This window comes from Salvelinus fontinalis, unplaced genomic scaffold (assembly GCF_029448725.1).
Source record: "Salvelinus fontinalis isolate EN_2023a unplaced genomic scaffold, ASM2944872v1 scaffold_0752, whole genome shotgun sequence".
In the NCBI taxonomy this organism is placed as follows: domain Eukaryota; kingdom Metazoa; phylum Chordata; class Actinopteri; order Salmoniformes; family Salmonidae; genus Salvelinus; species Salvelinus fontinalis.
In genome coordinates this window covers 53,598-76,134 of record NW_026600961.1, presented here as the reverse complement: position 1 = coordinate 76,134, position 22,537 = coordinate 53,598, and the positions used below count along the sequence as shown (strand labels likewise).

Here is a 22,537-nt window from a genome sequence, read left to right as displayed (position 1 = left end):
GTGCCAGGGTCCTTAGCTTAGTGATGAGCTTGGAGGGCACCATGGTGTTGAACGCTGAGCTGTAGTCAATGAACAGCATTCTCACATAGGTGTTCCTCTTGTAAAGGTGGGATAGGGCAGTGTGAAGTGCAATAGAGATTGCGACATCTGTGGATCTGTTGGGGCAGTATGCGAATTGGAGTCGGTCCAGGGTGTCTGGGATGATGAGTACCTTGATGTTCTTGGGCACAGTGACTATGGTGGTCTGCTTGAAACAAGTAGGTATTACAGACTGGCTCAGGGAGAGGTTGAACATGTCAGTGAAGACACTTGTGTGGAGTAAAGGTGATCTAGAGTTTTGTCGTCTGTAGTTGCACAGGTGACATGCTGGTAGAAATGACCTAAGACAGATTTAAGTTTCCCTGCATTATAATCACTGGCCACTAGGAGCACGGCCTCTGGAAGAGCATTTTCTTGTAAGTTAATAGTGCCATACAGCTTGTTGAGTCTTAGTGCCAGCATCGGTTTGTGGTGGTAAATAAACAGCTACAAAAATATAGATGAAAACTCTCTTCGTAAATAGTATGGTCTAAAGCTTATCATGATGTATTCTAACTCAGGTGAGCAGAACCTCAAGTCTTCCTTAACATTAGAGAATGCACACCAGCCATTGTTAACAAAGAGACACACACCTCGGCTTTATACCTCTTCAAACAACACAAACAACGCAGTTTGCACTCTTTCAGTTTGTTTGCCAACTCATAGAAGTAGTAAAAACATTTTTTTGACTACTTCAAAATGGAGATGGCCTCAATGGCACTGCCCGAGTGCTCACAGATGCCCTAATGGGACATATATAAAGATGATATCTCTATCATTCTCTGTGTTTACCACACATGAATGGAAGAAAAAAAATCCCCCAAATGGTAATTACTAGAGGGAAACTTGTCTGTTTCACTCGCTTGAATGCTTTATCTGAGATTGACACGTCTTTCTGTCGATGGCCTCTCTGTCAAATAAATGATCGCTATTTCAATATTTTTTGTGGACTGACAAGGAGGTACGGTAAGACACATAAGCCCGGCCCTGGCACGGGCAGAACCATTGATCCATCTCCATTTTGAATAAGTCAATTTTCTTCTTCTACTACTTCTATGAGTTGGCAAACAAACTGAAAGGGTGCATACTGCCATCTAGAGTGTGTTGTTTCAACAGGTATAAAGCCAAGGATGGTGATTTACTACCACCTACAGTTATGGAATGTTTACTCACGAGTATAATTCATTGGCTGATCCCTCCTGATGCCCTGGATGGAATCATGTGATCCTTCCTTCACCCATAGGAAGTCCCACCCAGTTGACTACTTTAAAATGGTGAATCCTTTGATGACAATATCCATGCCAAATGGGTTTTATCCATATAGAGTCCTCTATCTAAGGTTATGGTGGTAAATTCCCACTTCCCGCTTGGTTACAAACGCAGCATTAACCCATCGGTTTCTAAACACCACGAGTCACCGCGGGTTTCCAAACACAGCGAATTAACAGCTATTCTTGCATCTGTGTAGGAACAGTATATGATAGTTATGATAGCCTATGTCTGGGTCATTTGTGAATATGATTATATATGTCCTGTATATACTGTATTAAGATGGGATGTATACAGGCTATAGTAGACATGTATTTACCCCTCCGTAGAATTCCAATGCAGGCTGTAGGAGGTGGGGATCTGTGGGTCCTGTCCTGGATCCCAGAAACAGTGGATATCTGCCTGTCGTCCCTCCGTATAGGGGATGTGACACTGTGGAGCGGAGGGAGGAGATGGAGGGCCTGCAGAGAGTGAGGGAGACAATGAGGAGGGAGGTAGAAGTGAATTTCAACTGATAGACAAAAAGAGACGGACAAAAAGAGACAAATCCAATCAAAGTTTATTTGTTATGTACACAGTTTTGCAGATGTTATCACAGATGCTATAACGGCTTTCTTCCAGGGGTGAAGGAGAGGACCAAAATGCAGCGCGGCTAGTGTTAAACATGTTTAATACAAACACAAGTGAAACACTACAAACAACATACAAAATAACAAATGTGCAAAACCGATACAGACCTATCTGGTGCAGAACACAAACACAGAGACAGGTAATAAACACCCACAAAATCCCAACACAAAACAAGCCTCCTATATATGAGTCTCAATCAGAGACAACGACTACCATCTGTCTCTGATTGAGAACCCACACTAGGCTGACAGAAACAGACAAACTAGACACACAACATAGAATTCCCACCCAGCTCACGTCCTGACCAACTAAACACATACAAAACAACAGAAAACAGGTCAGGAACGTGACAGAACCCCCCCCCCTCAAGGTGCGAACTCCGGGCGCACCCCTAAAACTCAAGGGGAGGGTCTGGGTGGGCATCTGTCCGCGGTGGCGGCTCCGGCGGTGGACGAGGGCACCACTCCACCATTGTCTTTGTCCACCTCCTTAGCATCCCTTGAGTGGCGACCCTCGCCCCCGACCATGGTCCAGGAACCTTCACCAACTCCCCTCTACAATAGAGGAGACAACTCAGGACAGAGAGGTAGTTCAGGACAAAGAGGTAGTTCAGGACAGAGAGGTAGCCCAGGACAGAGGGACAACTCCGGACAGAGGGACAACTCCGGACTAGTGGCAGCTCCGGACTGGAGGGCAGCTCATGACTGGAGGGCAGCTCATGACTGGAGGGCAGCTCATGACTGGAGGGCAGCTCATGACTGGAGGGCAGCTCATGACTGGAGGGCAGCTCATGACTGGAGGGCAGCTCATGACTGAAGGGCAGCTCATGACTGAAGGGCAGCTCATGACTGAAGGGCAGCTCATGACTGTAGGGCAGCTCATGACTGTAGGGCAGCTCATGACTGTAGGGCAGCTCATGACTGTAGGGCAGCTCTGGTGGCTCCTGACTGGCTGGCAGCTCTGGCGGCTCCTGACTGGCTGGCGTCTCTGGCGGCTCCTGACTGGCTGGCGTCTCTGGCGGCTCCTGACTGGCTGGCGTCTCTGGCGGCTCCTGACTGGCTGGCGTCTCTGGCGGCTCCTGACTGGCTGGCGTCTCTGGCGGCTCCTGACTGGCTGGCGTCTCTGGCGGCTCCTGACTGGCTGGCGTCTCTGGCGGCTCCTGACTGGCTGGCGTCTCTGGCGGCTCCTGACTGGCTGGCGTCTCTGGCGGCTCCTGACTGGCTGGCGTCTCTGGCGGCTCCTGACTGGCTGGCGTCTCTGGCGGCTCCTGACTGGCTGGCGTCTCTGGCGGCTCCTGACTGGCTGGCGTCTCTGGCGGCTCCTGACTGGCTGGCGTCTCTGGCGGCTCCTGACTGGCTGGCGTCTCTGGCGGCTCCTGACTGGCTGGCGTCCCTGGCGGCTCCTGACTGGCTGGCGGCTCTGGCGGCTCCTGACTGACGGACGGCTCTAGCGGCTCCTGACTGACGGGCGGCTCTAACGGCTTGGGACAGACGGGCGGCTCTAATGGCTCGTGGCAGACGGATGGCTCAGACGGCGCTGGGCAGACGGATGGCTCAGACGGCGCTGGGCAGACGGATGGCTCAGACGGCGCTGGGCAGACAGATGGCTCAGACGGCGCTGGGCAGACGGATGGCTCAGACGGCGCTGGGCAGACGGATGGCTCAGACGGCGCTGGGCAGACGGATGGCTCAGACGGCGCTGGGCAGACGGATGGCTCAGACGACGTTGGGCAGACGGACAGTTCAGACGGCGCTGGGCAGACGGGCAGTTCAGGCACCGCTGGGCAGACGGCAGACTCTGGCCGGCTGAGACGCACTATAGGCCTGGTGCGTGGTGCCGGAACTGGAGGTACCGGGCTGAGGGCACGCACCTCAGGGCGAGTGCGGGGAGGAGGAACAGGGCTCTGGAGATGCACTGGAAGCCTGGTGCGTGGTGTAGGCACTCGTGGTACTGGGCTGGGGCGGGAAGGTGGCGCCGGATATACCGGACCGTGAAGGAGGACACGCGCTCTTGAGCACCGAGCCTCTCTAACCTTACCAGGTTGAATGGTCCCCGTAGCCCTGCCAGTGCGGCGAGGTGGAACAACCCGCACTGGGCTATGCAGGCGAACCGGGGACACCACCTGTAAGGCTGGTGCCATGTACGCCGGCCCGAGGAGACATACTGGAGGCCAGATATGTTGGGCCGGCTTCATGGCACCCGGCTCGATGCCCAACCTAGGCCTACCAGTGCGGCAAGGTGGAATAGCCCGCACTGGGCTAAGCACGCGTACTGGGGACACCGTGCGCTTTACCGCATAACACGGTGTCTGACCAGTACGACGCCCTCTCACTCCACGGTAAGCCCGGGGAGTTGGCTCAGGTATCCAACCCGGCTTCGCCACACTCCCCTTTAGCCCCCCCCCCCCCCCAATAAATGTTTGGGTGAGCCTCTCGGGTCTCCAGCCACTCTGCCTTGCAAGCGCCTCATAATGCCGCCTCTCTGCTTTTGATGCCTCCAGCTCCGCTTTGGGACGACGACACTCCTCTGGCTCTGCCCAGGGTCCTTCTCCGTCCAGAATCTCCTCCCATGTCCATTCCTCCTTGTACTGCTGCTGCTGTTGCTGCTGCCCGTTGCCACGCTGCTTGGTCCGGGTTTGGTGGGTGTTTCTATAACGGCTTTCTTCCAGGGGTGAAGGAGAGGACCAAAATGCAGCGCGGCTAGTGTTAAACATGTTTAATACAAACACAAGTGAAACACTACAAACAACATACAAAATAACAAATGTGCAAAACCGATACAGACTTATCTGGTGCAGAACACAAACACAGAGACAGGTAACAAACACCCACAAAATCCCAACACAAAACAAGCCTCCTATATATGAGTCTCAATCAGAGACAACGACTACCATCTGTCTCTGAATGAGAACCCACACTAGGCTGACAGAAACAGACAAACTAGACACACAACATAGAATTCCCACCCAGCTCACGTCCTGACCAACTAAACACATACAAAACAACAGAAAACAGGTCAGGAACGTGACAGATGCAGCAAAATTCTTAAGTTTCTATCTCCAAAAATGCAACAATATCTAGCAATACAATAATAATACACACATAATCCAAAAGCTAAAAGAAATAATGAAAAATTAAGACATATCAGAACGAGCAATGTCAGAGTCTGGAATATAAATAATATATATATGAATATGATGGTGTGTATAGTGTCACGTTCCTGACCTATTTCTGTTAGTTTGTTGTATGTGTTAGTTGGTCAGGACGTGAGTTTGGGTGGGCATTCTATGTTGTCTGTTTCTATGTTGGTTTAGGGTTGCCTGGTATGGCTCTTAATTAGAGGCAGGTGTTTGGCGTTCCTCTAATTGAGAGTCATATTTAGGTAGGTTGTTTCACAGTGTTCGTTGTGGGTGGTTGTCTCCTGTGTCAGTGTTTGTCGCACCATACGGGACTGTTCGGTTTGTTTTTGTACATCGTCATTTTGTGTAGTCTATTTTCCCTGTTCGTGCGTTCTTCGTGTTTAATGTAAGTTCGTCGTCCAGGTCTGTCTACTCCGTTTGTTGTTTTGTTAGTTATAGTGAAGTTCGTGTTTTTCGTCTTTCTGTAAATAAATTATGTGTTCACAACCCGCTGCGCCTTGGTTCCATCACTACTCCTCCTTTTCGGTTGAAGAGGAGGAGGACTACCTTTACAGAACCACCCACCAATCCAGAATCAAGCAGCGGTGTAATCAGAGGAAGGGACAGCGCGAGAAGGAGGAATGGACTTGGGACGATGTTTTGGAGGGTAAAGGTTGCTACACATGGGAGGAGATCCTGGCTGGAAGGGATCGCCTCCCATGGGAACAGCTGGAGGCACTGAGGAGAGCAGAGGCAATCGGAGAAGGGAACCGGCGTTATGAGGGGACGCGTCTAGCACGGAAGCCCGAAAAGTCCGTGAGTATCACCCAAAAATTTCTTGGGCGGGGGCTAAGAGGTAGTGGGCCAAGGGCAGGTAGGAGACCTGCGCCCACTTCCCAGGCTAACCGTGGAGAGCGGGAGTACGGGTAGACGCCGTGTTTAGCAGTAGAGCACACGGTGTCTCCTGTACGTGTGCATAGCCCGGTGCGGGTTATTCCACCTCCCCGCACTGGTAGGGCTAGATTGAGCATTGAGCCAAGTGCCATGAAGCCGGCTCTACATATCTGGCCACCAGTACGTCTCCTTGGGCCGGCTTACATGGCACCAGCCTTACGCATGGTGTCCCCGGTTCGCCTACATAGCCCGGTGCGGGTTATTCCACCTCCCCGCACTGGTCGGGCGACGGGGAGCATTCAACCAGGTAAGGTTGGGCAGGCTCGGTGCTCAAGGGAGCCAGTACGCCTGCACGGGCCGGTATTTCCGGCGCTACCTCCCCGCCCCAGCCCAGTGCCACCAGTGCCTACACCACGCACCAGGCTTCCAGTGCGTTTCCAGAGCCCTGTTCCTCCTCCACGCACTCTCTCTATGGTGCGTGTCTCCAGCCCGGTGCCTCCAGTTCCGGCACCACGCACTAAGCCACCTGTGCGTCTCCAGAGCCCTGTACACACTGTTCCTTCTCCCCGTACTCGTCCTGAGGTGCGTGCACTCAGCCCGGTGCCACCAGTGCCGGTACCACGCACCAGGCATATAGTACGTTTTGAGAGTCCAGTGTGCCCTGTCCCTGCTCCCTGCACTAGGCTTGAAGTGCGTGTCTCCAGTCCGGTGCCTCCAGTTCCGGCACCACGCACCAGGCCTACAGTGCGTCTCAGCCGGCCAGAGTCTGCCGTCTGCCCAACGGCGCCTAAACTGTCCGTCTGCCAAGCGCCGCATGAACTGCCCGTCTGCCATGAGCCTACAGAGCCTTCCGCCAGACAGGAGCAGCCAAAGCCTTCCGCCAGACAGGATCAGTCTGAGCCATCCGTCTCCGCAGCGCCATCTGAGCCATTCGTCTCCGTAGCGCCATCTGAGCCATCCGTCTCCCCAGCGCCGTCTGAGCCATCCGTCTGTCCCGAGCCATTAGAGCCGCCCGTCTGTCCCGAGCCGTCAGAGCCGTTAGTCAGTCAGGAGCCGCTAGAGCCATTCGTCAGTCAGGATCTGCCAGAGCCGCCAACCAGACAGGATCTGGCAGAGCCGCCAACCAGACAGGATCTGCCAGAGCCGCCAACCAGACAGGATCTGCCAGAGCCGCCAACCAGACAGGATCTGCCAGAGCCGCCAACCACACAGGATCTGCCAGAGCCGCCAACCAGACAGGATCTGCCAGAGCCGCCAACCAGACAGGATCTGCCAGAGCCGTCAGCGAGCCATGAGCGTCCAGAGCCGTCAGCCAGCCATGAGCGTCCAGAGCCGTCAGCCAGCCATGAGCGTCCAGAGCCGTCAGCCAGCCATGAGCGTCCAGAATCGTCAGCTAGCCATGAGCGTCCAGAGCCGTCAGCCAGCCATGAGCGTCCAGAGCCGTCAGCCAGCCATGAGCGTCCAGAGCCGTCAGCCAGCCAGGAGCGTCCAGAGTCGTCAGCCAGTCATGAGCTGTCCCTCAGCCCAGAGCGGCTATTTATCCAGAGCTGTCTCTCTGTCCGGAGCTGCCTTTCAGTCCGGAGTTGCCCCTCTATCCTGAGCTACCTCTCTATCCTGAGCTACCTCTCTATCCTGAGCTATCCCTCTGTCCTGAGCTATCCCTCTGTCCTGAGCTATCCCTCTATCCCGGTGCTGCCCCTTGTGTCGATGTTACCTAAAAGATTTAGTGGGTGTAAGATGAGGGTGGTTATTTGTAGGGGGAGATGTACGCTGGGATTGACTATGGTGGGGTGGGGACCTCGCCCTGAGCCTGAGCCACCACCGTGGTCAGATGCCCGCCCAGACCCTCCCCTAGACTTTGTGCTGGTGCGCCCGGAGTTCGCACCTTATGGGGGGGGTTATGTCACGTTCCTGACCTATTTCTGTTAGTTTGTTGTATGTGTTAGTTGGTCAGGACGTGAGTTTGGGTGGGCATTCTATGTTGTCTGTTTCTATGTTGGTTTAGGGTTGCCTGGTATGGCTCTTAATTAGAGGCAGGTGTTTGGCGTTCCTCTAATTGAGAGTCATATTTAGGTAGGTTGTTTCACAGTGTTCGTTGTGGGTGGTTGTCTCCTGTGTCAGTGTTTGTCGCACCATACGGGACTGTTCGGTTTGTTTTTGTACATCGTCATTTTGTGTAGTCTATTTTCCCTGTTCGTGCGTTCTTCGTGTTTAATGTAAGTTCGTCGTCCAGGTCTGTCTACTCCGTTTGTTGTTTTGTTAGTTATAGTGAAGTTCGTGTTTTTCGTCTTTCTGTAAATAAATTATGTTTTCACAACCCGCTGCGCCTTGGTTCCATCACTACTCCTCCTTTTCGGTTGAAGAGGAGGAGGACTACCGTTACATATAGACAGTATGGACACTATGTAAATAGAAAAGGATTGTACAGCAGTAGTTTTGTAATTGTTTTATTTTTTTATTTCCCCTTTATTTAACCAGGTAGGCCAGTTGAGAACAAGTTCTCATTTACAACTGCGACCTGGCCAAGATAAAGCAAAGCAGTGCGACACAAATAACAACATAGAGTTACACATGGAATAAACAAACATACAGTCAATAACACAATAGAGAAAAAAGTAAATATACAGTATATATACAGTATATATAGTATAAAGTATATATACAGTGTGTGCAAATGAGGTAAGATAAGGGAGATAAGGCAATAAATATGCCATAGTGGCGAAATAATTACAATTTAGCAATTAAACACTGGAGTGATAGATGTGCAGAAGATGAATGTGCAAGTAGAGATACTGGGGTGCAAAGGAGAAAAAAAGAACAGTCTGGGGATGAGGTAGTTAGGTAGGATGGGCTATTTACAGATGGGCTATGTACTAGAGGTCGACCGATTATCATTTTTCAACGCCGATACCGATTGTTGGAGGACCAAAAAAGCCGATACCGATTAATCTGCCAATGTTTTTTATTTATTTGTAATAATGACAATTAGAAGAATACTGAATGAACACTTATTTTAACTTAATATAATAAATCAATCAAATCAATTTAGCCTCAAATAAATAATGAAACATGTTCAATTTGGTTTAAATAATGCAAAAACAAAGTGTTGGGGAAGAAAGTAAAAGTGCAATATGTGTCATGTAAGAAAGCTAAAGTTTAAGTTCCTTGCTCAGAACATGAGAACATATGAAAGCTGGTGGTTCCTTTTAACATGAGTCTTCAATATTCCAGTTAAGAAGTTTTAGGTTGTAGTTATTCTAGAAATGATAGGACTATTTCTCTCTATACCATTTGTATTTCATATACCTTTGACTATTGGATGTTCTTATAGGCACTTTAGTATTGCCAGTGTAACAGTATAGCTTCCGTCCCTCTTCTCGCCCCTACCTGGGCTCGATCCAGGAACATATCAACAACAGCCACCCTCGAAGCATCGTTACCCATCGCTCCACAAAAGCCGCGGCCCTTACAGAGCAAGGGGAACAACTACTCCAAGTCTCAGCGCGAGTGATGCTTGAAGCGCAGCGAAGAGCTGCTGGCATACGCACGAAAGTGCTGTTTGAATGAATGCTTACGAGCCTGCTGCTGCCTACCAACGCTCAGTCAGACTGCTCTATCAAATATCAAATCATAGACTTAATTATAACATAATAACACACAGAAATACGAGCCTTAGGTCATTAATATGGTCAAATCCGGAAACTATAATTTCGAAAAACAAAACGTTTATTCTTTCAGTGAAATATGGAACTGTTCCGTATTTTATCTAACGGATGGCATCCTTAAGTCTAAATATTGCTGTTACATTGCACAACCTTCAATGTTATGTCATAATTATGTACAATTCTGGCAAATTAATTACGGTCTTTGTTAGGAATAAATGTCCTTCACACATTTCGCAACGAGCTAGGCGGCCCAAACTGCTGCATATACCCTGACTGCCACAATCGGTGTCCAAAAATACCGATATAGATTTTTATGAAAACTTGAAATCGGCCCCAATTAATCGGCCATTCCGATTAATCGGTCGACCTCTACTATGTACAGGTACAGTGATCTGTGAGCTGCTCTAACAGCTGGTGTTTAAAGTTAGTGAGGGAGATATATGCCATTCAGTGATTTTTGCAATTCGTTCCAGACGATGGCAGCAGAGAACTGAAAGGAATAGTTATATAGGATGAGCCATGACTAGAATACAGTATATAAATATAAAGTGGGTAAAACATTATTACAGTGGCCTCCCAAGTGTCGCAGCGGTCTAAGGCACTGCAGTGCTAGGCGTCACTACAGATCCAGGTTCGATCCCGGGCTGTGTCGCAGCTGGCCGCGACCAGGAGACCCATGAGGCGGTGTACAATTGGCCCAGCGTCGTCCGGGTTAGGGGAGGGTTTGGCCGGCCGGGATGCCCTTGTCCCATCGCGCTCTAGCGACTCCTGTGGTGGGCCGGGCGCATGCACGCTGACACGGTCGCCTGTTGTACTGTGTTTCCTCTGACACATTGGTGCGGCTGGCTTCCGGGTTAAGAGAGCAGTGTGTCAAGAAGCAGTGTGGCTTGGCAGGTTTGTGTTTCAAAGGACGCATGGCTCTCGACCTTCGCCTCTCCCGAGTCCGTACGGAAGTTGCAGCAATGGGAAAAGACTGTAACTACCAACTGGGGAGAAAAAGGGGTAATTTAAAAAAATAATAATAACATTATTAAGGTGACCAGTGTTCAATGACTCTATGTACATAGGGCAGCAGTTTCTAAGGTGCAGGGAAGAGTACCGGGTGGTAGCCGGCTAGTGATGACTGTTTAACAGTCTGAGATGGCCTGGAGAAGCTGTTTATCAGTCTCTCGGTCCAGGCTTTGATGTGCCTGTACTGTCTCCACCTTCTAAATGGTAGAGAGAAGAACAGACCATGGTTTGGGTGACTGAGGTCCTCGATGAGCTTCTTAGCCTTCCTGTGACATCGGTGCTCTAGATGTCCTGGAGGGCAGGCAGTTTGTCCCCAATGATGTGTTGGGCTAACGGCACCACCCTCTGGAGAGCCCTGCGGTTGAGGGTGGTGCAGTTGCCGTACCAGGCGGTGATACAGCCCGACAGAATACTCTAGGTGGTGCATCTGCAGAAGTTAGTGAGGGTCTTAGGGGCCAAGCTGAATTTCTTCAGCCTCCTGAGGTTGAAGGGGCGTTGTTGACCATTTCAGGTCCTAAATGATTTGCACGCTGGGGAACTTGAAGCTTTTGACCCTCTCCACTGCAGCCCTGTCAACGTGGATGGGGGCGTGCTCTCTCCGCTGTCCTTCGTTTTGTTGACGTTGAAGGAGAGGTTATTTTCCTGGCACCACTCCGTCAGGGCTCTCACCTTCTCCCTGTCTCGTTGTTGTTGCTAATCAGGCCTACCAGTGTTGTGTCGTCTGCAAACTTGATGATTGAGTTGGAGACGTGCGAAGCGGTTTCACGAAAACAGATAGTGAGAGAGAAAGAGAGAAATAAATTCAGATGACATTCACCTTTAAGGGAACTGTGCCAGTTTAGCGTTCCTTCTGTTGTCATTGCCATCCTCTTTGACCTAGACCCCTCCTCACACACACACACAACGTTGAAACCACAAGCACACACTGAGAGCGTTTCAAGGAACATGAAGCCCAAACAGGAAATGATAACAAGACAGAGATCTTGCGAGGTGATGACACCCTTCCTCTCTCAGAGTTCCTCTCCTCTTCTAGTATCAGTATGAAACATAAAATCATAACCACACACTAAGGGTTGTGTTCATTAGGCACCAAACAGACGAAAAACGTCTGAAACAGGGTGGAACTACCTGGACTTTTCCAATAAGAAACACTCATATGCGTTTTCCATTTAAAAATGTTTTCCGTTGCCTTCTATTATGAACACAACACAAGGTCCATAGCATATGTGATATGACTAACAGGGTGGTGATTAGGAACCATTTACCTCTTGGTCCCCTACGCATTAATTAAGAATGATACTGATATGATCTCTATGGAAGGTTGTGTTGAATAAAATGAAGGAAATGGGGATGCATAAAGTCTAGCAGATGTTATAGCGGGTGCAGCGAAATGCTTGTGTTACATTGCATGTCAGAGCAAAAACCAAGCCATGAGGTTCAAGGAATTGTTCTTAGAGCTCCGATTGTGTCGAAGCACAGATTTGGGGAAGGGTACCAACACATTTCTGCAGCATTGAAGGTCCCCAAGAACACAGTGGCCTCCATCATTCTTAAATGGAAGAAGTTTGGAACCACCAAGAGACTTCCTAGAGCTGGCAGCCCGGCTAAACTGAGCAATCGGGGGAGAAGGGCCTTGGTCAGGGAGGTGAAAAACCCGATGGTCACTCTGACAGAGCTCCAGAGTTCCTCTGTGAAGATGGGAGAAACCTCCAGAAGCACAACCATCTCTGCAGCACTCCACCAATCAGGCCTTTATGGTAGAGTGGCCAGACGGAAGCCACTCCTCAGTAAAAGGCACATGACAGCTCGCTTGGAGTTTGCCAAAAGGCACCTAAAGAACTCTCAGATCATGTGAAACAAGATTCTCTGGTCTGATGAAACTAAGTTTCAACTCTTTGGCCTGAATGCCAAGCGTCTGGAGGAAACCTGGCACCATACCTACTGTGAAGCATGGTGGTGGCAGCATCATGCTGTCGAGATGTTTTTCAGCGGCAGGGACTGGGAGACTAGTCAGGATCGTGGGAAAGATGAATGGAGCAAAGTACAGAAAGATCCTTGATGAAAACCTGCTCCAGAGCACTAGGGACCTCAAACTGGTGCGAAGGTTCACCTTCCAACGGGACAACGACCCTAAGCACACAGCCAAGACAACACAGGAGTGGCTTCGAGACAAGTCTATGAATGTCCTTGAGTGGCCCAGCCAGAGCCCGGACTTGAACCCAATCGAACATCTCTGGAGAGACCTGAAAATAGCTGTGCAGCGACGCTCCCCATCCAACCTGACGGAGCTTGAGAGGATCTGCAGAGAAGAATGGGAGAAACTCCCCAAATACAGGTGTGCCACGCTTGTAGCGTCATACCCAAGAAAACTCAAGGCTCTAATCACTTTCAAAGGTCCTTAAACAAAGTACTGAGTAAAGGGTCTGAATATTTATGTAAATGTTATATTTCAGTTCTGATATTTTTATGGGGTATTGTGTGTAGATTAATGATGGAAAAAACAAATTTAATACATTTTAGAATAAGGCTGTAACTTAACGAAAATGTGGAAAAAGTCAATCGGTCTGAATACTTTCCAAATGCACTATAAATACACAGTATGCAAAACAGTATAACAAAAATGCAATGTACAGTAGTAGATATATTAAAATGAGATATGTGAAGAATACAGTACATGAATACACAGTGTGAAAAACAGTATAAAAGAAACGGTCCAGTGTTTAATAATAAGAATGAACTAATAACATAGACATACAATCAGATCAAACATATAGATCAGCATTACGGTTTAGTCCATCTGAATTATTTGAAGAAATCCCAGAGCTGATCAGTGAATGGTGGATCTGAGGGTGTGTCAAATAGAGATTATAAATAGTCACAAGGAAAATTTCCTGGTCACATGACTTTACCAGGAAAAAGATCTGGGATCAGTCCAGTGTGAAGGACTCACCTGGTTGAGGTAAGCAGGTGTGTAGTAGGAGAAGCAGGATCAACAGGAGGCATGGGACTCTGGGCCATGCCATTACTCACACCACTATGCCATCAGCACCTGTGGAAAACATACACACACATTTCTGGGTAACAAATAAAAAGTACCTTACTGTGATTGTTTTCATTTAAAATGATCAACAACAACAACATAGCTTCTTAACAAAGAGCGATTTACAAAGCAAGAATTTTGCAGGGACTGTCTGGGAGGGATCTGAGTAGGGAATGGAAAACTGAAAACTAGCTGTTATTGGCAGAGAGGTTTGAAACTCTCTTTCTTATTGGTCTATTAACTCATTTAACGCCAGGTGATGTCACCAGGCAGGTAAAATCTCCATCCCACCAAAACAGACTGAAATGTCAGGTGGCCTTTTCAAACAGCTCCTACACTAAAATGGCATTATCATAATTTTCACAATTTCACAGTATTATTCCAACCTCATAGTGTGGAAATATATTTTTAAAGTAAAACAAGAATGATCTTTGGTGATAGGTGTTGTTCACACAGTAACGTGCAAACCTTTTCAGTGTTACAGCCAATGATTTATATATACACCAGATGACTGCTAGGGGGCGATGGGCTGAAGCCCCAGTGCCTCCCGCGTGGCACTCCCTTCCTTACTGTTATAATGTCAACATTCGTTTTTGACACATGTATTCTATTATAGAGACCTTAGCTGACAAGGGAAAATCTGTCGTTCTGCCCCTGAACAAGGCAGGCAACCCACTGTTCCTAGGCCGTCATTGAAAATAAGAATTTGTTCTTAACTGACTTGCCTAGTAAAATAATACATACTTTAAAATTATATTATGTGTGCTTAACATAAACATTTTAAATATATACAAATGTTTTCCTTAAAGTACACTTTTTAGAGATTACTAATGTTACTGACCCACTACAACAACAAAAATTACAAAAATAAATGTAATTTCGTTCATGAAACATTTAATGGAAATACTGTAGAATTTCATTCATTCCTATAGATTGTTCCTACCATTGAGTGGCTTCACTCAGTGGCTAATACATAACAATCAGCAATCCAGAGTTTATATACATCATTGGTTACATATCTGTCACTGTCTTCGCCACTGACATATCTGTGTATTGTGTATTGTGTATCTGTGTATTGTGTAGCCGACATACATGTTTTTAAGCCAAAAGCACATGATGACAAAAGCCTCTGGTGTCTATTAACCATTGTTGTCATGTTATGATGCAAATTAGCTTACCATAGCCATAAGTATAGAAATGAGAGTGAACATTCAAAGTCTTGTATTATTTCAAGTCTAAAAACGTTATACTGGTAGGCCTAATGATCAATATGATTTCGGCAAACTGTAAGTTATGTTGAAAAATAAGTGGTTCGAAAAATAAGAGCTATTACCTCGTCGTCAAGAAAGACATCAAAATAACGGAACTTCCATCTTTCGCCGGCATTCTTGAATGAATGTTTGCGATGTTTACGTGCGCAGAAGTTTGGGTGCTTTTCGCTGCACACTGGCTGTATTTCATTCTAAGTGATGCTTCCTCCCTTGCATCCTCGCTCACTCCCTTTCCCGAAATGATCAGACTGAATAGGTGAAAGCAATATGGCAGAAACTAGATTGGATGTGTGTGTAGACCTAACTATTTCTCACACACCCAACTTGTCTATGATCCGCAAAGCGGAGTGTAATGAGCCCCGAAGGGAGTGGACACATCTCTAAAAGCTCTGTAATCTGTCTATGACCCGCCTACTTTGTTTTACCGAAATTGCCTTTGGCAGCGATTCTGTATTGCATCAAATTTAACCCTACATAATAATGGTGTTTTCACATATAGTCAGTCCTCTTTAAAATAACTGATTTCAGTCCTCTTTAAAGTGAACTCTGTGGTAAAAAAAAGTGCTAAATATCTCAGTTCTCTTCGTATTCACACTGCCCTTTCCTTTGAATGAGGACTCAATTCTTTTGCCAGTTCACTTCACCTATTTTGTGGCCCGAATCCGTTTTGCATTCACATTTCTATGTCTAGAAGGCAACCAAGATCTTTTTCCAACATTCACTTAATGCACTGTGGGGTTTTCAAAGTGCAGGCGGAGCCATTCAATCAGAAGGTGTTATCAGACAGATAGATATACCTTATACCTACTTACATTTTGGAAGCTAATAGATTGCATTTAGTGAAAAGATGAGATATAATAATTGTAATCAGAATATACTTTTAACATGTACATAGTATTGGTAACATAATAAATAGTAGAAGAATAACAACAGATTAAATGATGCTGTAATTGATGTAGGCCACTGCCACTTCCAGATTGTATCCGTTTTGTTCAGTTCCCTTAGGGGCTCTTTTGAGGGGTCAAGTGTGTTTTATTCCAGTGCGATTGTGCTCCATTTGAATGAGTCATTTTATTCAAAACGCAATATTTTTGTGCAGTAGAATTAAAAGTTGCTTTACACATGTCATAGGCCAACTCCATTATGTCCTATGGCCCTATGTTTTCCTATGTCATGATTCTGGCATTGACCGTATCTGTGGCTGGTGGGAAAACTATTAGGGATTTGCGTCAATTCAAATCTGGTATCAGGACAAAATGTGATTCAGAGTCACCGAATATACTTTAAGTATTTTTATTAAACTCAAGCAATAAATGGTAAATGCAATTTTCATATATACGGGTTCTCTGTATCACCTCGCAGGGCAGAACAGAGAACTGGCAGGATGTAAGTAAACAGCTGTTCTTATACTGTGATAGACGTAGTTCCAACCCGTCTGTTGGCCTATCACAGTAGAGGCTGAGCGTGGTTTAAACTTGCTCAGCCTATCGCCGGCGCTCAGGCAGGTCCCAGCCTCTTGGCGCTCCTTGGTGTCCGGCGCTGTTGCTGTGTAGATTACGCTCCCATACCCTAGAGACTGGGGCCAGACAGTTCTGTAACATAGTTTGAGCTATTTGCACCTGCATAGAAAGCATACTGTTCTCGCTCAAGGTCAACCACAGCTTCTCAGCACACTATCTGGGGCAAAATGCCACTTCCAGCACACACACATAGACACCCAGGCGCCCAGGCCAACAGTCGCTAATATTATATTACATGTGATATAGTATTGGGTTATAGTGCAATAAACAGATCCTCACAAAACATACCAAAAGTCAGAATGTTAAGCAAATCAAATCTTTATTAAAACCCTTATAACAGGTTCATAATCCAAAATAAAACAGATTTGACAGATTTAAAAAAAAAAATAAGGGCCATGTGAATGACGACAGTGAGTGGACAAAAAGTACGAAGGATCCAAAAACAACAATGGAGAAAAAGGTCTGGAATCCACATTTCATCACAGCTAGCCAAATTCCACACGTATAGAGACAGGAAGATATCGGTATTCAGTCCTAGTCGGTAATGACGTAATAATAAGGAATTCCCGTAGACCACGCCCATAAATTGGGGAAAACCCGCAGATTTTTTTGTTATACAGAAATAACAAAATATGCCGAAATACTCCTGTGTTGTTCAATGTACGTGTAGTAAGTAGCCAGGTCAGAAATTCCGACCAGTGGTTCGCAATGGTCCCACGTTGGGAAATAGAGTCTGCGAGAAGAGCCCTGTGGCTTCAGGCTATTCGGTGTGGGAAATGTGGGGATGCGGTGTCCAAGTAGGCTACACGTAGCTAAGTGTGTGGAAAACATTTCATCACGGTTAACACATTTAACTTGTTTAGCTCATACTGTCCGTTTGTAATTCCACTAGCTGGATAGTCAGATTGTTTGTGTTGTTGGTCTTGGCTAGCTTAATGTTCCGGTCAGTAGCTAGCTCTCACTCAAGTTGCTGCTAGCATTGTCATGAAAAAGGGCATAATAAGGGAAGCCTTACAAGATTACGTTTTTCTAAGTAGTGAGAACGCTAGGAGCAGGCACTGTTGAAAAGTAATCTTTAGACATGTTGTACTTTCTTAAATGGAGTTTTGTAATTGACTAAAACAAGCAGACAATAAGAAAATTGCGTTTGAAAAATATAACGTTTTTGCTGTGAGCCAATGGGGAAACCTAGGTAAACACAGGTTGTTTTACAGGCAGGTAGGGTCATGACGTTCAATCTAATACCGACTGGGTCTATATGGAGAATAAGGTTATATTCTCCCTGCACAGTTAACATGATACTTTAACTCGGAAACACTGGGGAGAGCAGTTAGAAAAACCGAGAGAGAGATATGAGAAAATACCAGGTATGTGTATGGCTACGTGTGTGCATGGGAGGGGAGAGAATGGGGTGGATTCTCAGCAAAGGGAGCTGATGTCTCCCTTGCTGCAGCCCCACTTGCAGCAGGCGTTGGACAGGCCCACCACCACATCACGGCCCTTACGGTCTGACATACGGAGAGCCTCCAGTATCTCCTCTGAGATGAGGGAGCGGGCTGGCCTGCGGATGAACACCCCACCCTCCTGGACATGCTGGAAGGGACCCTCTGGGACCTGGGAGTCTGAGTTCCAGCCTTCAGATGAGTCCTCGTCATGGGAGCTGAAAGGGTCCTGAGGGAAGTCTCCTGAAATGTAGTTTATAGTAGGAGTGTTGAAATATGATATTGACTCTCAGTGCTGCTCAATTTATACATTCAAAAGTCAAAGATTACTGTGTTTCTATTTCAAATCAAATGTTATTTGTAACATGTGCCAAATACAAGAAAAATAGATAAGTAATACAATGTAATAAAAGTTACAAATAATTAAAGAGCAGCAGTAAAATAACCCTAGCGAGGCTATATACAGGGGGTACCGGTACAGAGTCAATGTGAGTAGCAGTAGCGTAAAAGGGGGTGGCAATGCAAATAGTCTGGGTAGTCCTTTGATTAGCTGTTCAGGAGGCTTATGGCTTGGTGGTAGAAGCTGTTTAGAAGCTGTTTGGACCTAGACTTGGTGCTCCGGTACCGACTGACACTCGGTAGCAGAGAGAACAGTCTATGACTAGGGTGGCTGGAGTCTTTGACAAATTTTTTAGCCTTCCTCTGACACCGCCTGGTATAGAGGTCCCGGATGGCAGGAAGTTTGACCCCAGTGATGTACTGAGCCGTACACACTACCCTCTGTAGTGCCTTGCGGTCGGAGGCCGAGCAGTTGCCATACCAGGCAGTGATGCAACCAGTAGGATGCTCTCGATGGGGCAGCTGTAGCACTTTTTGAGGATCTGAGGACCCATGTCAAACATTTTCAGTCTCCTGAGAGGGAATAGGCTTTGTCGTGCCCTCTTCACTACTGTCTTGATGTGTTTGGACCAATGCACAATACATTTAAATGAAAAAATGTAATCGACTGGGTGGACGTAATCGACTGCGGATATAATACATTCCAATGGACAAAGCCAGGGATACAAAAAAAGCCAACATAGTCCTTTCCCTTTACTCAACAAATCATAAATCACTGATGCCTCACCTGCACTCCCGAGTGACCGTCTCCAGCGAGATCCTCCACAGGTGAAAATGACCGCCCGGATGAACTCCCGGCCACATAGCTTCACTCCATACGTGGGGCGCTCCATCCCCTGCACCCCAGCCACTAACAGACACACAGCTAATACCAGTGGTTTCCACATCGTGTCCCAGAAGGTGAAAGAACGAGTGAGCAAAAAAAGGAGGAGAGAGAATAGATTCTTCAATGGTAGACTGGGCTGTTTTGAGCAGGTGTTTTTCTCTGTCTCTCTGTGGTGGCGAGTGTTGTGTGACTTCCCCAGTGACCTGGTATGGGTTTATAAAGGGGTCCTCAGCCATACGAGGTAGACATGGAACTTGCACACGCACACCCTCTCAACCAGGACAGTCATAGATAGGAGAGAGAGATAGACCCAGAGACCTTTATGGAGACAAAGCACTGACCAAAGGTGGCATAATTAGCCAATGCTGCTCAAATGCGACGATGATGTCAGAGTAGTTTGTAATCTGATTACAGGAAAAACACATTTTCTGGATGTCAAACCCACGTTTCATTTGAATCCTCACCTGCACCTTTTTTGTGGTCATCACCCACCTCAAACTCACTTGATCACCAGACATTTCTGCTCATGCAAAGCAAGTGTTAATGTGCAGAGCCATGGTGTAGTGGTAACACTCCCTAACACATGTTACTTACAAATCCCACCTGGAGACCCGGGTTCAATCCCTGTGTCCACCCTTCCCACTGTTTCTCCCTCTTGTCTGTTCCTCACTATTTGAATAAAGTGTCAAAACACCTTAAAAATACATATTTAAACTTGATCAAATCTTCTACAGGGGTACAGTAGGAATGTTGGGTATGATGACACAGTTCAGAAGTGTGATGCCACTGTGTCAAAATGTTGGTATCAAGAACATGTTTTCTCAAACACAAATCCCAAGTTTAGTAAATACAGTATACTACATATGTGCTACATTTCAGTAGTGGAAGATCCAGCCTATCGACGGAGGAGGAGCTGTGATTGTGAACAACGACGAGGAGCTCCATGGCCTGTCTGTCAGATGTCTCTACATCTATGCTCCCTCCTCTCAAGATACTACCTGTATGAACTGCCTATCATCTAAAGGTGACCATCGCCAAAATACTGACAGATCCCTACATTTGTTTTGTTAAATAGTTTCTGGTTGAATTTTGTTTTCAAAGCGACTGAGATTCTACTTGTAATGATAAGCTCTAAATAAAATACATATTTTTTATTATTATATAGAACTTACTTTCAAGTAAAACTTCAACTCTTCCCCTATACGACTTCACACCTTTTCAGTGCTGACTATGTGTAACCCCAGCTGCTCTGATTATTCTCCCATGACTTGCTTCTCCCCTCATATTTTTCCATCTCTCTCTGAAAAAAGAGTGATGAAGTCACAGGTGGGGGGTTCACACAGCAAGGAGTAGGGGGTGCGTGCGACGGAATGAGGCAAAGCGGGTGACATTTTCAAAGGCAGATAACATGGAAGTCATCATCTGAGTCAAACAGGCTGGGGCCCTATCTGTGTCACTGCATAGTTAAAGGTCTCCCGTTTCAGAATTGACAATGGATTTGTGAATTTGTAATTAATAGGTTGATAACAATGTGAACAACATGGTATTTCAGGGGGACGTTGGAGACTCATTTGCACATTGTCTGGTGGTGAGTGACCAGGTGAGCAGGTTAAGAGAGCGACATTGATGGCGACTGAATGTGTTGCTTTTTGAATAAATTGTTTGTGGCCAGTATGTAGACTTTGTCTGTATACATGTGTGTGTATGTATGTTTGTGGGTGTTTTTGTATGTAAACTCAGCAAAAAAAGACACGTCCCTTTTTCAGGACCCTGTCTTTCAAAGATAACGTGACTTAGGCATGCTGAAAGGAGGCATGAGGACTGCAGATGTGGCCAGGGAAATAAATTGCAATGTCTGTACTGTAAGACAACGCTACAGGGAGACAGGATGGATAGCTGTTCGTCCTTGCAGTGGCAGACCACGTGTAACAACACCTGCACAGGATCAGTACATCACACCTGCGGGACAGGTACAGGATGGCAACAACAAATGCCCGAGTTACACCAGGAACGCACAATCCCTCCATCAGTGCTCAGACTGTCCGCAATAGGCTGAGAGAGGATGGACTGAGGGCTTGTAGGCCTGTTGTAAGGCAGGTCCTCAGCAGACATCACCGGAAACAACGTCGCCTATGGGCACAAACCCACCGTCGCTGGGCCAGACAGGACTGGCAAAAAATGCTCTTCACTGATGAGTCGTGGTTTTGTCTCATCAGGGGTGATGGTCATATTCGAGTTCATCGTCGAGGGAATGAGCATTACACTGAGGCCTGTACTCTGGAGCAGGATCGATTTGGAGGGTCCGTCATGGTCTGGGGCGGTGTGTCACAGCATCATCAGACTGAGCTTGTTGTCTTTGCAGGCAATCTCAACGCTGTGCGTTACAGGGAAGACAACCTCCCTCATGTGGTAAGCTTCCTACAGGCTCATCCTGACATGACCCTCCAGCATGACAATGCCACCAGCCATACTGATCGTTCTGTGCGTGATTTCCTGCAAGACAGGAATGTCAGTGTTCTGCCATGGCCAGCGAAGAGCCCGGATCTCAATCCCATTTAGCACGTCTGGGACCTGTTGGATCGGAGGGTGAGGGCTAGGACCATTCCCCCCAGAAATGTTCGGGAACTTGCAGGTGCCTTGGTGGAAGAGTAGGGTAACATCTCACAGCAAGAACTGGCAAATCTGGTGCAGTCCATGAGGAGGAGATGCACTGCAGTACTTAATGCAGCTGGTGGCCACACCAGATACGGACTTACTTTTGATTTTGACACCCCCTTTGTTCAGGGACACATTATTCCATTTCTGTTAGTCACATGTCTGTGGAACTTGTTCAGTTCGTCTCAGTTGTTGAATCTTGTTATTTTCATACAAATATTTACACATGTTAAGTTTGCTGAAAATAAACGCAGTTGACAGTGAAAGGACGTTTCTTTTTTTGCTGAGTTTATGTTTATGTGTGTGTGCAAGAGCACATTCCCTCCCCAATATTTCCCCCTAGACATAACTACTACAAAACAACCAACAAAAATTGGTCACAGTTCTTGCAGCTATGTCGGTTACTGGGTCTGTACTTAGTCACTGGTAATCTTTGAGGGGACTCCTATGGTAGGTACACCTACAGTTCATCCCTTGGCAGTGGTACTGTAGATTGCTTTATCATTGATCCCAACCCAGAGTCTCTCAGAGCATTCACAGTCAGCCCACTGACACACCTATCAGATCACAGCAAAATCCCAGTCTATTTGAAAACCGCAATATTCAATCATCAGGCATCAAAGCAAAAGGGACTGTATAATACTAAGATATGCTATCGATGGTAGGAAAGTAGCGTAGAAAACTACCCCCCAAAAATTGGGCAACAACAAATTCAATCC

The 22,537-nt window shown here is 46.9% G+C and overlaps 2 protein-coding genes across 3 annotated transcripts in view; both read right to left on the bottom strand.

The window, feature by feature from the left end:
- Window positions 1–15,335, bottom strand: part of LOC129847188 (interleukin-12 receptor subunit beta-2-like) — a 32,956-nt gene extending 17,621 nt beyond the window's left edge. For both annotated transcript variants that reach the window (XR_008758397.1, XM_055914999.1), the window contains exons 1-3: window positions 15,039–15,335; window positions 13,616–13,714; window positions 1,667–1,808 (exon numbers count right to left, since the gene is read on the bottom strand). Coding sequence is in view for 1 of the 2 variants with exons in the window: in XM_055914999.1 (XP_055770974.1) it covers window positions 1,667–1,808; window positions 13,616–13,688 (215 nt within the window). In the remaining variant the exon portion in view is untranslated. The remainder of the gene's footprint in view (window positions 1–1,666; window positions 1,809–13,615; window positions 13,715–15,038) is intronic.
- Window positions 15,336–16,210: 875 nt separating this feature from the next.
- Window positions 16,211–19,404, bottom strand: LOC129847189 (relaxin-3-like). Its single transcript, XM_055915000.1, has 2 exons — window positions 19,065–19,404; window positions 16,211–18,181 (listed from the first exon to the last, which is right to left on the bottom strand). Exons 1-2 carry the CDS (start codon window positions 19,222–19,224, stop codon window positions 17,916–17,918), a joined length of 426 nt encoding a protein of 141 aa, XP_055770975.1. The 5' UTR covers window positions 19,225–19,404; the 3' UTR covers window positions 16,211–17,915.
- Between the last annotated feature and the right edge of the window lie 3,133 nt (window positions 19,405–22,537).

Coding starts and splice junctions, on each gene's coding strand:
- LOC129847189 (XM_055915000.1), bottom strand. CDS start 19,224: ATGTGGAAACCACTGGTATTAGCTGTGTGTCTGTTAGTGGCTGGGGTG. Junction 18,182..19,064: donor ACGGTCACTCGGGAGTGCAG/GTGAGGCATCAG, acceptor ACTACATTTCAG/GAGACTTCCCTCAGGACCCT.